This window comes from Anser anser (genome assembly GCF_964211835.1).
Source record: "Anser anser genome assembly, chromosome: 10".
Classification (NCBI taxonomy): domain Eukaryota; kingdom Metazoa; phylum Chordata; class Aves; order Anseriformes; family Anatidae; genus Anser; species Anser anser.
In genome coordinates this window covers 10,592,121-10,610,479 of record NC_139730.1, presented here as the reverse complement: position 1 = coordinate 10,610,479, position 18,359 = coordinate 10,592,121, and the positions used below count along the sequence as shown (strand labels likewise).

The 18,359-nt window shown below is 40.0% G+C and overlaps 1 protein-coding gene across 5 annotated transcripts in view; it reads left to right on the top strand.

The window, feature by feature from the left end:
- The window catches only part of PDE8A (phosphodiesterase 8A), a 148,122-nt gene that overhangs the window by 98,164 nt on the left and 31,599 nt on the right, over nt 1–18,359 (top strand). For all 5 annotated transcript variants that reach the window (XM_083850691.1, XM_083850688.1, XM_083850687.1 and 2 more), the window contains exons 2-5: nt 11,495–11,551; nt 14,014–14,204; nt 15,161–15,217; nt 17,641–17,698. In XM_083850691.1, the coding sequence (XP_083706817.1) occupies nt 11,495–11,551; nt 14,014–14,204; nt 15,161–15,217; nt 17,641–17,698 (363 nt within the window). The remainder of the gene's footprint in view (nt 1–11,494; nt 11,552–14,013; nt 14,205–15,160; nt 15,218–17,640; nt 17,699–18,359) is intronic.

Genomic DNA, 18,359 nt, shown 5'->3' with positions numbered 1-18,359 from the left:
AGTGAAAAAAGGACACACTACTGTGAATTTCCTAGTGTTACATTTAAAAGATACCTTGAACATGCCTGCAGTCTCAAGTTTTCTGTCCTATATTGGACAGAACGTTTTCTATTTAGAAAAGGTTTCAGTGCCAAGAACATCTCTTGTAGTTTTCTCAATTATTAATAGACAGTTGCATTCAGCTTGGCAATCCTTGATTCAATAAGCAAAAATACAGAAATGTTTACTATCATTATTGGACATTTCTCTTCATTATACTGGTATCTGCCCCACTGACTTTGTCATTACTCTGACTGTGAAATCTAGAGCCTGTGTCTGCTGTCGCTGAGAGCAGTCCCAGGCAGGATGCTAAACAGAGCACAAGTGCCTTGGTGCTTGCTGGAGGTGGGTAGAGCTCACCTTGGGGGCCATGCAAACACGTGCCCCTGGTGTCCAGCAGATCCACAGACACCCGTGCTTCCAGAGTGCCCATGTAGGCCAGCACTGGAGATCTGGGAGATAAGCTAGCAGTTACACAGGCTTGCGTGCGGATCTCAGCCAGTCAGGAGGGGTAATCTCAACCTGCTACCTGTGATCTGACAGAAGTTTGTTGCAGGCTGTTTGACACTGCTTGGGAGATGTATTCTTTTATGATAATGGGTGGCAGCAAATAGAAAAAATTATGGTCAGTAGAGCCTGAACTGTCCTTTCCCACAATTTCAAATTTCAGGTATGCCTTTCAATGAGGAAATTTAAGTTGTGTAACTGAGTACGCCCAGATTCCCAGAAGGCAGGATGTGCTGTCAGCCTGTTGCATGTGTGATTTTACCTGTGCTCTTTGTGTGATGTGGTTTTGCTCTGACTTTAAATTTGTTGGGGCTGCATGGCTTCCACCATGTCAGTGTGAACGGTGGGTTGTTAATGACAACAAAAAGCAAGTTTGTTCCTCAACAAGTGGAGGCTTAGGACAAAACAGAGATCTTCTTGAAAGTCTAGCAGATCCACTGACAGGTTTATGCTATTTTTGTACTGTACTTTCTTGCTTTACTTGGTCTGTTTGTGGCAATTACAGTGTTGGTAGATAAAGGCATGAAAGGTTTGTTTGACATAAAGAAACAGCAATTGGAAATCTTCCTGATAAACTGGAATTTCCTCTTAGTCAGCTGAGTCTGTTTAAATCCAGATGGTTCAATGAAAAATGCCAATGAAATTCATATGTGTAAAGAGAAACATAAACCTCACAGTGACAGTGGTGGAGATCTATTGTATCCCGATGTGTCTGTAGTCATCTCTAAAATAAAACCAACAAGTGGGAGCCACTAGGAAGAAGAAAACTGGCTGATAGGTATAGAACAGATTAGCGCTTACTGCTACACTCCAGGATCTTTTGGCTTCTGCAGAATCACAAGAGAACAAGCAGTTTTAATGTTATTAAACAATAGAACTACTGTGCCATATTTAAGTCTCCCAGAGTGCTGTGCAGCTCAACTGCGAAAGTGCAGGCAGCAAGAATTTCCCTCTGGGTCTAAAGAATGTAGTATTTGTATGAAAGCGTCTGCACAACTGTGGGGACGGAAAATATTAATGTTGCAGCTGGCCTGCAACATGAATACACCTGAGGCAGCAGTAGGTGAATGAGATCTTTTTGAGTTAGACAAAGATGTTGGGAAAGCCAATGCTGGATTTATTTGTTTGCAAACCCCAACATATTTAATGCTTTGGTTTTGTCTTGGCTGATCGTTTGTCTTGACTTTAAGACCAATTTCTTTAAGAAATTTCTTTAAGACCACAAGACTTGAAGACCGTTTTCTTTTCAGTCTCTAGTTCTTACATTTGTGTAGAGGTTATTTCTGCCAATAGATGTGAGAGGGTAGCACACTGAAACTGTAATATCCATGCCACTTACATAGACAGCAGTGTGTAAGGGACTAGCTTGTCCCCAGAGCTTGGTTACAGCTTTCCCTGCCAGGGGAGCAGCCAGACTTGTGTCAGGTGAGGGGTAAAGAGGCAAGGAAGTAGGCCTCTGAGCCTCTGGGAATTTCTAGACGCACGTTTTTACGGGGCTGCCTTTAAAACATTTTGTGAGATTGAGCGTGGCTGGTCCTGGCTGCAGAAGCTAAAAGAGAGCAGTCTTTGAGTTGTTGGGGTACAAGGGGATAGCTGCTGGGGGCAGCTCCAGAGGTCTGACATCCACCCACACATGCTGCTCAGCTGCCGCAAGGTAGCTTCCCAGAGAGGTAACCCCAAAATACCAAGGATATCTGACTTTGGAGGACATGTTCTCTCTGGAGTGCTGGCTATTCAATCTGACAGTTGAATTTTGTTAAAAACAAATTAAACATAGAGCTAGGTGCTAATACCTTGTAGATATCCTATTTTCTCATCTGAAGCAATTCACTTTCTGCATGTTGCACATTCTTAAGCTGAACTCTCCAAAAAGATATATGCTTAAAAACCATGTTAGGCTTTGAACAGCTGAAAATGTTCTTACTACTTTTTTTGCCTTGATAAAGGCATCCATTTCTGCAACCTATGTATAGCAAACCATTATTACAGGGTTTAAAAATTTCTTCTAAAGTACAAGCCAGGTCATTTAAGCCGCTGTTTTTCTCTTTAGCGCCAGGATATAAGTACAAATGCTTTACAGCATGGCCTCACCACACTGAAATATTTGGCTATAGTTGGGTGAGCATTCCAGGGATCCAATGCAGGGCAAGCTCACAGCCTCCAGGCAAAGGTTTGTGCGTATGTGGTCTTTATGGAGAACTTCCTGAAGAACTTTCAGTCAGAAAGCGGGGAGCCTGAGTGAAGACCCCAGCGAGCCATCTCAGATTGTAAGATGGTGAATGTTTAGGGCATTTTGAACTCAGTGCTAGTTGGTCATAAAGGCATTTGATGATGAGGCAAATGATGACCATGGGGCACAGACCAGGGTATTCTCATCTCCGGGGTTGTTATGGAGCACACAATTCACATTTTTCATATTCTAATGCAAAAAAAAAAAAAAAAAAAAAAGATGACATCAAGTCTAATGTACTTGTGCATATCATGCAGATCTATAAAAGATCTCTGGATTGGATAGATGCTACAGCAAATACAACCTGCTGTATTTGAATAGCTTTTGGTGTAAGATCTGGTTTCCATTCAACATCGTTCTCTTTGGGTAGAAAAAGTGTTGTAGATTCATGAATAGATTTCTTTCTTTTTCTTCCTTGACTGTGCTTTATTCAGTCCCTTTTTATATGTGGTACATTAAGGGTGAGGAATCTTAAGTACATTAACATGAGATTTGCATGGCCTCCTTGCTAGCGTTGTATCTAGTTGCCTTAAAAACCTACAGGAATACTGGGGCTACCGAGTCATAACCCAAATGGTGTTTGAAGTATCAGAAACTATCATTTTGGATTTTGGAAGTCAGTGGGTGTTTTCCTGATACCAGGTATTGTCTGGTGGTGCCAGTGTCAGCGGTGCCTCGTTCTGCCTGTTGGCAAGGATGCAGGGCGACCTGAGGCCACGCAGAGGGGGGCAGCAGGCCCGGGCCTGGGGTGGGCTGAGGCTCTTTCTCAGTGTCTCCTGTCCTCTGCATGTAAAAATGGAAACACTGATGGTTTCTGGCCTCTGTGCAGGTTTGAGATCTGTGTAATAGTGCTGTAGGCCTGCTAAGCGATAACGACGTTTAAGTTCTGATTTAAATATCCTGCAAAAGCTGAAGCAGTCCCCAGAGTTGTTGCCATGTTCTGTGTTAAAGTTCTGACCTTTAACAATGGTAGAGATTACTGGCTGCTTTTTTGTTTGTAACTGTACGAAGTTTACCACAGTGGGCCACTGGTCTGGGCCAGAGGCCACCCAGGCCTTACCACATTGCAAACAAGAATAAAAGTCCCTTTTGGACAGCATCATTAATTTTTCCCCAAAGTAATGGAATGATTCACTTCTGATAGTGTCATGCTTGCAGCGTGGCAATAGTAATTTCTTATAACGAGTAAAGGGAGATTTTATAAAAGGCACAAAACAAGAGTTCTCAGTTGTGTCTAAAGTGTGCCAGAAGGCAGCAAGGCTGATTTCATGACAGTATTACTCAAGTTTTGTTCTAATTTAGCCTTACTTACTGCATTTGGGCTAACACTGAAGAAAGGCAGTGGCGAATTAGATCCAGAATGCAAACAAACAAACAAACAAACATATATAATCATGGCTGGCATTTGTAGACCGCAGAGAAGCAGGGCACAGCCAAACATCAGAAGTGTTCCCCTCAGCCTTGCCTCTCCCGGGTGGGGCTGTTTCACCAAAAATGTTGAGGCTTCTTTTGCAACAAGACCAACAGCCAAAATCACAGTACTTTCCAGAACTGACAGGCAGTTGGTCGTACTGACTTTAAGTAGGCATGTGTTATTCTTTCAGGGGCCTCTGTCAGGGTGTTCACAATTAAACCTTGATTCAGATCTCTGGAGAAGGTGAAGTCTCAAGGAGCTCCAGTGGCTCGATGCCCTGGTGATGTTAGAGTAGTCACAATATTTAGTGCTTTGTCCTGATATACGAGTCCCAGCTTCCTGTAACTATCTCCTTCTTAACTTTTTCTTGGGACTTGGGAGAACCTCAAGCTCACCTCCAGACTGTTGGTTGGAACAGAGGTGGATTTTAGGAGCGGTGAAGGTGTCATCAGGAGCTCAGGACTGAGTGTGGGTGTCATGGCTGATACGGTCAGCAGGCTAGCTGGAGAGTTTGGCAACTCTCTACGCTCAATAAAGCTTCTCACAAAACTGCAAGCTCTCCAAATTCTCTGTTCCTAATCATGTGAATCAGGGGCCAGAGTTTGGCTCCCAAGAGCTAATTTATGTAAAACTGATTCACAACTCTTACTAAAACTTCAGAAGCGGATTAAGAGAACAGAGGGTGTGTTATCTCATCACTTACGTTGGCTATTGTATCATTAAATGGCAGCATCATAAACAATTCTTTCAGGAATTAATATAAAACTGAAAATAGATTAAAAAAAAAAAAAAGGCATCAGACCAGAACCTCAGGTGATCTTCAGACCCTGAAATACAGATATAAATCTGTATTGTTTTATTGACAGAGATGCATCAGTGGGAACCAGATTTAGATTAATGTAAATGCTAGATTTTATCAAAGCAAATTGCACTGAGTCAGAATGCTACATTATGTAAATTAGTGACTCTGTGACATTTGTCTACATCTTTTATGAAACAAAAATAGGAAAAAACATCAAGGGCTGGAATTAACAGGTTTCATTTAGGTTGAACAGCGGTTTTGGTAGATTGTAGTTGCCTTTCAGAACTCTGTCTCTGTATTTCAGCAAAGAATAAGCTGACTACGTACAGCTCCGGGTCTTTAAGAGCCTGGCTTACCTCTGTCCTTGAATCTGTTGAGCAAAGGCAGATAACCTTGGATGCTTTGTTCCCTCCTATTCTTCATTCTAACCGTTGTGGCCTCCAAACAGCAAACTCTATGGGGCCAGACTCTCACTTCCTTTACACTGAAGTAAATCCAACATATTCTCCTTGTGTTTGGTGGAATTACTCTGAATTTTCAATTACGTTGGAATCCAACCCATGGACTATGAAACTCATTTTATGCTGTAAACAATTAGGAAGATTTGCTCAGCTAGCATTGTATATAACTTGCACTGATGCCAACTGTTGTAACAAAACAATGCTGTCAAGGTCTGCGAGGAGCATTAGAGCAGTGATGTTAAGTGTTTAGCAGAGTGTGCATGGAAAATAGGAAGCTAAGGCTTAAATTCTCTACTTAGGTAGATTTCCAGTGAGAAAGAAGTAGGTAAATGATCATGAATTGGATTAATATCTATATATTTCAGAAAGTGATGAAGACTTACAAAACGTCCTGGGCTCAGTCGTGTCAGCTGATATCCAGTGGGCTGCTTTCTGTCTTTCAGCATCTAAGAGTTCTTGGCTAAAGTTTTTGAGAAAGGATATTATCACGTAGACTTCCAATTTTTGCCACTAATGGATCCCAAATCAGTTAAAGTTCGAGATATGGTCTAAATCTGTGAGTTTACTTGAACTTTCATTCTCTGGGGTGATAAATCTTTGCTTAGCACAGCAGGTTGAGAAAAAGGATACCTTTTCCTTTGTAAAATTAATCCTTTTTTATTTCTTCGAGTAATCAAAATTCAGATTATGTTAACAGTCCTAATGCTCCGAGCATGTTTTTATGATCAAGACTGTCAAATCTTGCTTCAGTGAGTCAAGTCATGCTGATTTATATCACACACCTAGTGTATGTACAAAGCTTAAGTATATATTTTAAAACTAAATAAAATATATTTTTATGATGTGTTAAAATATTGATCTAAAATGATGAATTTTTCTGGCAGTAGTCCATTAAGACCAGTGATGGAGTCTTGTATCTTATCATCGTAGTTATCTGTGTTATACATTATAATGAGTCAGAGCTTTAAGGTTGAAGTCTTTATTTGAACAGGCAGTTACTTGGTATTAAACTGCTGATGGGAATTCACTTCTCATTGTCTGCTTTCTAAACCTAGATGTCAGCTGTGCAGCAGCAGTTTCCATCTGCAATCCATTCAGCAGAAGTTTCTGTCACTTCTTTGTTCAAGTCAGTTGCAGAAACACAAGCTGTCGCATCTTCTCCCTCAATCTCTAACCTGGATAAGGCGAGAAAAGCAGCAGGAGCAGAAGGACTTCCAGCTGCCCTTCGGGGAGGGATGCTAGCAGGAGGCCAGGGCTGCATGTGGCGATGACATGCCCAGACGAAAAGTCACGCCTGTCACCTGTGCAGCCCCATCTGCAGTAGGTGAGAAGTGCTGGAGCAGTTGTGGGTCATAGAGGAGGATTTCAGCAAGTGTCCCTGCAGCTCCCCGTGACAGCCCAGTAAGTGGTGCTGGCTCTGACAAGGGTTACCTCGGGCTGCCCAGGGCTCTGCTTTAAAACATCCCACAAAAACTTCATAAAAAAGTGACTTAAGGAAATCACCCTGAAGAAGGAATGTGTTTGCCCCACCAGAGCAGGAGTACTGTATGGGAGTTAATGGCCAAAGGGATTTTGGAGGGCTGACTCTGCCCTTTTAGGTTTGCTCTCCTCTCCAATTGGTAATGGTAGGAGAGGCATTTTGGAGAAAGCCAAGATATGAGACCTGTGGAATGCAGGCTGCTTTGATGTGTCCCACGCTCCAACCAGGCAGTTTATCACCATAGGGAGTGTGTGGATCAAGCTGGCTTTATTTCTACCCTTTATTCCTTAGTACATTTATTCACTGGGCAAACTCATTTAAGGTTTTTCTAGATGTAGGAAGAAAAGAAAAAACAAAGCAAAACACCAGCAACCATGACCAGAGCGTTCCTGTAGATTCTGTTCTGGTAAAATGTGAATGACTCATGGTGAGAAGTACTTTACCGGGTTATATAAGGTCAATGTCGAGTTCGTTGTACTTTAATCAGATCAGTCACAGTTGTTTGGGTCTGTATTTTTAAGCTTATTTCAGTTGTTTTTGTTTACCAAACATGCTCTTATCTCTGGACATTGGAAACATGAAATATTTCTATGAGCAATTGCAGTGTTTTCAATTTAGCTGCTACAACATGCAGACAGTTTGTAGGCAGCGCTGAGCTGCGTGTGGCACTCAGCAGAACGACCTCCCCATCGACAGGTATTGTGCTTATGGCTGCTGCTGCTGTCTTGGGACAGATCTCACCTTGTGCAGGGCCTGGTCTGGTTTGACAGACTTAAAATACAGTGTTTAAATAAGAAAAATCTGGGGGTAAACAAGTGCTAGCCAGCAGGTCAGAGAATGTGAAATGGCTGCAATTCCTGTGTGTAAGCATGTAAAGTAGGCTGGAGTTGATTATCTGCTCTCTCTAAGCAGAGGGTGTAAAATGTGATGCTGCAGTAGCTGAGCTGCTGTCTGCAATTAAAGCTAACTAGTAGTTGCTGACCTGCAGCCTGCTATTACAGGCATCTCTCTCTCCCCAGATCTAGAGGAACTGAGCTGCAGTTGTTGTTGCAGTAAGCACAGATGAAGCCAAAAAGGTTTGGTTTTCAGAAGCTTGAGAATTAGTTAGTTAGAAACTACTCAAGCATTTAGATGTCACTGTGACCAAGAGCTCTAGCGCCAGCCAGAGCCCTTGGATGGCTTGAAGGTGGAGCTGCAAAGAGAGCAGGCTGTGCTCCGAAAGCTGTCAGAAGTCTGTAGCATGACCCTCTGAGTTGGTCCCTGGCTCCAAGTTACAGGCTGGCCTCTAAGGCTGTTTGGCCAGGGAAGGATTTTCAAAAGACCTGTGCTGGTAGTCAGGGTACTGAAGTGGCCTGGACTTGGTTCCTGCCACATTCACATCTGCTCTAGTTACTCATGAAGTTTGCATCAGCGGCTCTTTTGTGAGCAGCCCAGCTCAGTCTCAGCTCCAAGAACCTATGACTGGCTGTACCTCTGCCTTCTCATGCACTTTCTGACAGATTTGTGCATGCCTGGAGGGCTGTCATGTGCATAAGTCATGTCTGCCAATCTGAAAACGTACTTAGGTCTTTCTTTTTCAAGCAGGAAAGTTCAAGGAAGAAGTAGTAAAATGTGTGAGTGAATAAAGATGTGTTTGTGCTGTTACAATATGTGTGAGCTTTGGCTGGGTTTGCTTTTGTTATGAGCTTGTACTTAAAAAGCTCATTTTGCTCACCAATATTTGAGTTTCATCTAATCCTTGCTGAAGCCTTGATTTTTTGACACAGCACTTAATCAGCATGGTGCTTCTCAGCGCTACCAGCAGCATACAAAAAAGCTGAAATGATTAATCAAGGTATTTGAACAGATTTCAACAGGATTAAGAATTAACTGGAGTTCACCAAAATTTTCCAGCTGAGATGCAGAGCAGGGTTTTTCTTCTACTCAGGACAGCAAGTTAACGTGTAACAAGGCAGTTTCTCACTTGGGCAGTGCTTGTAACTTAAGCTCCAGTGGTGCATACATGGACATTTTCAGTGTAGGAATGGCCACAGGTTGCTGGCCTAGAAGTGTTTTCCAGGCTCTGTGAACTCCCTGCAGAATAAACCTTGTAGCGTGGCTTTATGGAACTTGGTTTTGTGTTGGGTCTGAGCAGGATTTGCCTGCACGTGTGTGCACTTCTCTAATCACAGCTACACATGACATGGCTGCTTAAGGGAGCTCATCTGTACAAGCAGGCAGTGGGATGGACACAGGGCACATGTCCGAGGCTGCACAGGGGGTGCCAGCAGAGCACTCAGCACCTTGGGTGCGGTGCTGCTGAGTGATGCATGGCTGCGGTGGGAGCAGGTGATGCTCAGGTCTGTGCTGGGTCAGATCACCTGTCCTCTAAGTGCTTTGATGAACAGTCAGTCACAATCACTTCAAAAGAAAGAAACAAGAAAAGCAAGAACTGGCAATGCTGTGTTTATCTCATCTCTTCCCTTGGACTAGGACTTGAGAGCGTGAGGGTGCCCTGCTCTGATACCTGGGGTTTAAATACCCCCAGACTGCAGTAAAATTCAGCTCTGGGTCTGGTCCTTACAGCTCTCAGTGGAATTGAAAACACTTGCTGCTTTCTGCTGGCAGCTGGAGAGTACAAAATAAATATTCCAAAATTTAATTTAGAGTGTGGTTATGGTCAGAGAAGTGGCTGTAAAAAGGCATCTCTTATTCAATAGATACGCTCCCTCTGTATTCTTCAGACATTCCTGCTGATCTCACTGACTGAGAACAAATCGTTACTGCTGTCAGTGCTGCAAAACCAGTAACGTTGTGGTAAAAAGGGTTGGATTCCCTCCTGCTCTGTGCATTGTCAGCAAAAGCATTTTCTGTTTTTTCTGGTGCAGATTTGCAATAATTGGATGATGGACCACAAGGGAGAATAAAGCAGTGTGATTTTTTCCAACTGAGGAGAGATTTGGGGTCTTAAAATTAGAAAAACTGACCAGAGAGAGAGTATTTAAACTAAGCCAGTCTGATTGAGAATGGCTGAGAGTAAATCTGAAGCCCCCCTGTGTCATTTTAAAGTCAGCTTTTTGGGGCCCTTTTAAATAACGCAGGCAAACGCTGGTTCCTGGCTTGGTTTTGCAGGTGTTACATTGCCCTTTTTCTTTGATTCGTGTTTCTTGCTCTTTTAATGTTACCCTGATGATTTCCAAGTTGACAAATAAATAAAATCACAGATAAGAAAATTCGAGGGCTGAGCAATGGAGCAATAAGGTCAGAGAAAGAATAGAGCGTGTAATTCAAGAAGATTTTTTTCTGTGGCATGTGGTGACAATTCTTCAAAATTACTTATTGGAAAAATTCTAGAGTGCAAAGCAATAAATCTGATCTTCAAGTGTGGTTTCACTTTGAAGAGCAACGAATGTAAAAATTACACCTTTGTGCTCAACAGATCTTTTCTTTGTACATCTAAACCTGGAGAGGTCTTCCGTTTCCTGCATTGCTAACAGTAATTTTCTCCTGCTTTTTTACTTCAGTTATCTTTGAAGAGTCTATGCAACTCCAAGGGCCATTGGTTGGACACTGTTTCCCTTTTTTGAATCAGGAGCACTGTTATTCCTAATTTCTAGTTTTCATTTCTCAGACAAGATGAAAACTACTTAAGTACACGAAGGTGCAGTTATTTGCCTAGCGGGAATTCCCAAAGAATCCAACCTACACAATCTTATTAGAGTCTCCAGTCTATTTATGTGTTTGACTGCTTTACAAAGTCTGTTCCAACCCCCTTGGAAAGTTGTTCATGTTCAAGCTTTCAGTCCAGCCAATGGTACCTAACGATGGCTTGTGTCAGAGAGCTGCTGCGATAAAAAGCACTCGCGGCTGTTCACCTCTGTAGCTTGAAGAGACACATGAGAAGGAAAGATCCCAGATCAGTTCTTGCATCCTAAGCAAAACTGTTTGCCTGCATTACTTGAGCAGTATCTAATGTGGAAATCACTGGCATGCAGAAAGTAGGGCATACTGCAACAGCATTTTTACAGGGCTTTTGAAAGTCAAGTTGAATGCATGCAACATGAAGTACAAATGTCTGCATCCTGACACCTTCCCTGGGTGGGCTGGGCAGGACGGAGGGAATGCAGCACAGCACCTGTGTAGAAATTAAATTTATGTTGTTTTGTATTACTTTTGGGCACCTGTTACATGTGAAATTGTAAGAGCAATGTTTTTCTGCCTTTCTCCTGTATATTTGATGCTTTTTTATACTTTTTTTTTTAAAGCAGTTTTTAAAACACTTCCATATTTTGCAGAACAGCTGGTGTGATACAGATGATAAAACATAATCTGTCTACAAAACTTTCATGACTAATCCATTACTATGTTTAAAATAAGAATTAAAAATGATTTGGAGAATAGTTTGTTGATTCGTAACCGTGTTAACACAGCTCAGCATATAAATTTACAAAAGCAGAACAAGACAGTCAAGAAGAAGCAGCCACATAATGACAGCAATATATCTGTGTGACAGTGGTAAATAAAAAATGTCTTCTGTAACAGGTATGTATGTGTTAAGAAGATTCCCTTTTATTTTTTCTAGGCGCCAGTAACAGATGTGCAGTTTGGTCCTATGAGACTTCATCAAGATCAACTTCAGGTAACAGATGAAACTGAAATCTTAATTTCTAAGACACACAGACGTTAACTTAAAAAAAACATGTGACTGGAGTTTTTTGGGTATGGAGATCTTCACAGCATTTTTGTCAAGTGATACATGTGTACCTAACAGATTTTTATCACAGCATTCTGTTGTGCATACTAAAAGTCCTGCCTAATTCTTTTCTCCAAACATGTCTTAAATCATAAAAATAGAGCTATCTACAGGTATTTCTGCTATCAATTAGCTTGCAGTCAATTTAGTATGTTCCATGTTTTGCATTTTATTGGTAGTCATTTCTTAATCAAAATCTCATCAGAACAATACTAAACGTCCTGCTGAGGTTTATTACACCAGCATTATTACCAGTGTTAACCAAACTTGCAATATCATCGCAGAAGATACAAAGTGATCTTGGCAAAGCATATTTTTTTTAATTTTTGCTGTTGACTGGCATTACTTCATACTCCTTTTATCTCTTTATTAATATATGTCATATGCCAGCTGTCCCCTTATTTAGTCTGGGATGGGTAGGAGGTTTGCAGATACATGACTCCTTTGAACATCCTCTGAAAATTCTCCTGTATCCCAAGGCATACTGAAGTATTAATAATCCAAAATGTTCTTCAATCAGTAATGACAAAACTCCTGGGTGAAATTTATCTGGACCTGCTTATTTGAAAATGTGTCTTGGGGTGCAGTTCAAAATCCTCCTGACCTATTGTAGGAATAGACACTATTATCACCTAACATCAAATACTAGGACAGCCTAATTCAACTTTTTCCCACGTATAAATCAGAAATGTTCACTGAATATTTCTGCCTTCTTTATCATTATTAATGGCTGTATGATTTCTGTCCAGTCATGGGCCAGTCTCTAATTCTTCTAGTTAAACCTTGTAATACAGCTGACCAGGTATAAGGGAAAGAAAAGTTAGACAACATCACATTTTTTCAAGCAGAGTATACAAATAAGATCTGCTGACTGCTCTGTGCTATTGCTGAAAACCATTCTTCCAATCCTAAGTGTGTTATAAATTAACTTCACTAAATATAGCCCAAACTATGACATGTTTTTGCAAACAGGTTAACAAAGTAGGTTGCTATAAAAGGAATCTGAAGTAAATGAGAACTAAGTCCTTCATTCTTACAAAAATATGCACTACATGGAAACGTGAAGATTTACTGGTAGACATTCCACCAACCTGGTCCAAAGTGTAACCAGTGCTGGAATTCCTAAAATCACCCAGAAGATAAGTGGCAGTGGGATGTGGTATGCATTGCACATGCTCCAAATTATTGTCTAACCAAAGCATATATTTAAGTGCAATTTGATTAAATTACTGAAAGATTTGTGTCCTGAGACAATAGGCCAAATGCTGGTTTGGTTTATCCATTTTTCCCAAAAGGCTGCATATACTGAGTCATCCACAAAAGCAGCATTAACATAGATCTTTTTTTTTGCCAGTCTGTATTCTTTCAGACAAAATACATTTTCCTCTATAAAATATTACCATGATGCAAAGCACAATCACATCAGTGGGAGTCTTAATTAGTAGACTTCATGTTTATCTTTTGTAGTGTATTCCATCCTAGAATTTGAAACACATTTCAGAAGGAATTGGGCCTTCTCATACTTTGAATTATGTGGGCATTGTGTTGATTTTAAAGAGACTCAGAGAGAGTAACGTTACTGGCAATTACACAATAGGTTATGATACAGCAGATCATAGATCTCGTCTTCCATTTCTGGATTTCAGCCATGGTAATCTCCTTGGGTGATATATATTCCATGGCAAGCTTTGTATAGGAGTTGCGCGGGGTTGTACTCCATGTTCAGAGGTATTTCCATCCAGCGTGAGTTCATCTTGACCAGCCTGTCTGTAGTTCCCAGAAGCCCCACAGAGTGGGCTGCTTCCAGTGTTTTGGGAAACTAGATTGAGATGAAAAGGAAAGCACAATTTTCATCATGCCACTGAAGCACTGTTAAGTATTAATTCACATGAGGTGAAACATGCTCCGGTGAGTAATCCAAGTGTTTTGCTGGAGTATGATCCTGGCAAGAAGGAAAAAAAAAGAAAAAAAAAAAAAAAACAAGAAAAGGGATGTGTGGTAGAAATTTGACAGAAGAAACATAGACTCACTGTTATTTTGTGTACGTTGTCTGAAAAACAGGCATCTTGTCTCAGCTGATTGCCTAAGCTCTCTCTGCAGCTAATGAAGAGAGTGCCACTTCATCCCATGTGGATACAGATGGCTTGGCAGAATATTTTATCCACTTGAAAAAACTCTGTATACAGACAATTATAAAAAACAGTAGTCTGTAGGAAGCAATTATGTTAAAAACAATGAATTAAGCCTTGGAAGTAGCTTTAAAAAACTTGTTAAGAACAGACATAAGTCACAGAATACTATATATGTAAGAATTGTTTGTAGTGATTCACTATCTGTCTTTGAACCAGGTACTTTTAGTGTTTGCCAAAGAAGATAACCAGAGTAACGGGTTCTGTTGGGCTTGTGAGAAAGCTGGATTTCGATGTAATATTGCCAGGACACCTGAATCTGCGCTAGAATGTTTTCTTGATAAACACCATGAAATTATCATTATTGACCATAGACATTCCAGATACTTCGATGCAGAAGCATTATGCAGGTAAGCACCACTTCAGTCTAATTAATGCATAGCTATATAGTGAACAAATCATTAAAGTGTTTTTTTTTTGCTTTTATAAAACCTGTGAAATGTTGCTGGGTTTTGGACAAATGTTCATGTGCAGCATCAATTAATGTTATCTCAATGCTGTGATTATGATTTTTAGTTGCATTTTTAGCAGCATTTTTAGTTGTTTGGTTGGACATTTGAAGCTTGGTCTGGCATGGAGCCACAGCATGTGAATTTGTTGCCATAATGAAGTGTTTTTTTCCAATACCTGGTTCCATGTTCACACGTCAAATTAACTGCAAAGGTCATGTGCCACCACAGGCAATTTAATGAATACATTCACTTCATTAACATTCTGAATTTTTTGAAATGTCACTTGCTGTTGAGTAACTCCAGATGCAAGTAGGCAATGTTTTGTGTGCATGTTTTCATACCTACAACATCTGAAAATCTGTTATGAGGAGTAAAGTTGCACACTGACTCCAAAAATACTTTCACAAACTGCTGTAAAGTATGAAAAAAGGGGAAAAGGATTTGCTTCTCTGTGTGTCTCCACAGAGGTTTGACAGGCAATGGTGCCTTGTTTCAATGACTTTCCAGTGAAATACCCCTTGGGAATGTGTCTAGACTAAATAACAGTCTGTGGGGTGTGGGTGATGGGGTCAGATTATGTACCATGGGTGAGTGTGGTAGGTTCAGGGCACTGGGACAGAGGCTTTTGTCCTTGCTGAAATAAAGTAATTAGGTAAGATCTTTGTCAGTCATGGACTATATAGCAGCACTGTTTGCCTTGTTACATTTTTACCGTTCTGTCCCAGAGTAAAGTGAAATAATCCTTAAATTAGTGAGATATTTTAAGTAAAGTACTGTAGGAAGGTTCTGTACATTCATGGTTTCTGAAATGTGAACTTTAAAAAATGTTAAATGATCTTGCTTTTTATTTAAAGGTCTATCAGAACAACTAAACCCTCAGAAAATACAGTCATTATTGGTGTAGTACGAAGGTAAATGCTCATCTTTACTTATAAATCTGATCAACAAAATGTGAATCTTATCATTGTAAATGTAAATGCTACAGTAAAAAAAAATAAAATTAAAACTGAAATAGAATTAAACTTAGAATTAAAACTGAAAACTGAATTAGAACCTCTTACTTTTCTAATGATAATGTAATTATATCATATAGAGTTTTCACCATTGTTGGCTACAGGATTGGGACAGCATTTTTGATTTCTAGTTTTTACTAGAGAGGTGTCACTTGGTTTTGGTGTTTGTTTTTTCCCCTCTCCTAATAACTGGAGGTTTTAGGAGCATGATTCAAACAACCTCTGCAACACCATTTGCAGAACTCTGGAACTGTCTCATAGATCTGTATTTTGGTATTAGTAAGAATAACACTTTGAACCTCTCTTGATCTGTCCTTCAGTCTGATTGATCACAGCACAAACAGAAGATCTGTTGAGTTACCAAAAAACATTGTACAGAACGATTTGAGCAGTGACAAGTAGCATCTGACCATGGAAATTCTGCAAATAAAATAGGCTGCTAAGACATTGCAATAAAGGAGTGCATATGCTTTTTTCCTCCTCCTCCCTCTTGAATACACTGCTTATATATCTTTAAATAAGTGTGGAGTTTATTTAGACTGTACAGGTGTAGAAGTAGAAGAAATGCAATATATTTAACTTGAAATGAATTTTAGATAATTTCCTCCAAATACAATTTTGAGACTGTCCATTTCTCAGAAAACTTTTATTCCAAAATCCAATTCTGAGGTGTTGAAATTTCCTGTTAACAATGCAGTTTTCCACCACCATTTCTAGGGAACAAAAGACCCTAGTTAAACATTTCAAGGGACTCAATTGTGAATATAATCGTCATTGTTTTTATGTGAGAAAGTCTTATGACTATGAAAACTGTTGCTTCTGCATTCAGAATTGTCTGTCATCAAAGTAATACAAAAGAAAAGAGAAGAAAAGGAGCAGGAGAGAAATAGCAAACGAACTCAAGAGCTTCTTCATGTACATCAGAGAGAAAGACACCTGTGGTTCTGTGGGCCAGCAAATCCTTTCAAAAAGCTAGGAGATTGGAAGGTGGGCTTGCTCACTCACGATTAGGGAGTTGCTCAAAAGGTTTTTTTCTCTGCAATTCATTTTGTCTTTTGAAAATTTTCATATTGTGTGTTGGGACAAGATAAATAGATCCCTGCAGTGACAAGTTCTCATAAGCTTCAGTTCTCAAACTTTTCAGATGTGTCTGGTATCCCTGTCTAGTGGAAACTTCAGAAGTAAGTTTGCCTTTCACTGGGACCAAGTTGATTGTTTCAAGTTCCTGTGTGCTAAACACATGCCTTCTGTAGTTGCCATTTAGGATTTCACAGAGTGAGAACTTTCACACGTTTTCTTCCATTCTGCAAGAAGCATATTTGTGAAAAAGGCTGACATTTAGCCAATAGCATATGGAAGGGCTTCTCTCTGAGGATTATCTTCCTTCAGTTTCCTACAGTTCACTTGTTGGTGTTGTCGTTTTTTTATTATTTTTTTTTCCTCCCTGCAATATGCCTGCTCTCTTTCTCTGTACTTTTGGGAGGCAGCGTTATCAGATAGCTGGCATGAGGAATGGAGATAATTTTTCTGACACCTGCCTTTGTCTCTCTGCTTAATCTTGGGCAAACCTTGTACTTTACTAGGCATCATTCACTTTGTGCACAGGAAACAAGTGCATGGAAAACAAAAATGAGGTGCCATAAGATCCAAAATTTTAAACATAAATAAAAGCTATTGTGCCATCTGCTAAACTTGACCAGCTTCCATCTGCTCATTTACAGAAATCTAGCATAATGACCTTCCCTCCAGATTCCATTCATACATTCACATATGTTTGAGCGTCTTTTAACAGTTAGTATAGCCAAGTTTTCCAGAATGATTCAGGTATCTCATTTTAGGAGTATGTCATCATGAAGTAACCTACTAGCAGGTGCTGGGTAATCAACAGTAGAAAATCCATCCTCATTCAGGCATCTTGAGTTGTCTACCTAATATTTGGTATATACAAATAACAAGTGATTTCTTAAAACTTTGGCCATGTAAACATTCAGGTGTATCTTTCACTAGGGACAGCATAAACAACAAAGAATCCAATACAAAAAAGAAGGAACAGTCCAACAGTCTTGCGAATTACTTTTTGTGATGCAAGAAGCTCATTACTTACAAATAGGAAAAAACAGGAAAATAACATATTGGCTTATCTGTGCCAAAGATGTAAGTTTGTAATAAACAAAAAAAAAATGTTTGTAATGACCTGTAAGGATCTAGCTGTACTAGCATTTAATATGCCATTTGGTGTGCAGGTATGTCAATGCCTTGTCAAATTGGGGTTTCAATTGATTACAAAAATGATGTCTGACTTTATCTTCCTTCTTTAAAAGGCATGCTGATCGTGAAGAGTCGTCAATATTGCCCCTGATCTCTGCTGGCTTCACAAGGGTATGTATGTTTTATAATCCGCTAGATAGCTCTGACATTCCAGAACTGTCATGGAAGAAACTATACTGAAGTGTGGCTGTCAATGACTGTTTGTGTCAGTAATCCAACCTGTAGATCTTGTTCATGCTTCTCATTCTTACATATTTTCCAATTCTGAACTACTGTACATTGTTAGAAATAGAATAATGCTGACAAGGTAGGTGGACATTCTTAGGTATACCAGAAGTGTTACCGAGACATTTCTTCAGTATACACTTATTTCAAAATAAGTATACAATGCTCTGCTTTAATGTATGACATTGACAAAATTGACTAATTACTCTAGCAGGACCAAAGAGCAGCTTGCAGTGAACAACAGAATGTGCTGTGGGAAATCTCTTCTATCAAATGCCAATTCACATCTGTAAACAGGCTTCAGACACTGTCAAGTGCTATTATCTATTGTTTGGAGGCACCTGAAAAGTATTACATTGAATCTGTTCCTTGGCAACTATTCCAATTAAGCAGGAAAGGTGATTATTAGTGTGTCAGTTAAGTGGATTCCTTATTGCATTAAGCTGACAATGGAACAAAAATATGCATGATTTACCACTGTAATTCAGAGTGTTTTGGTTGCATGCTCGTTGGATCTTTTCCTGTCCCATCACAGTCCATCTGGACC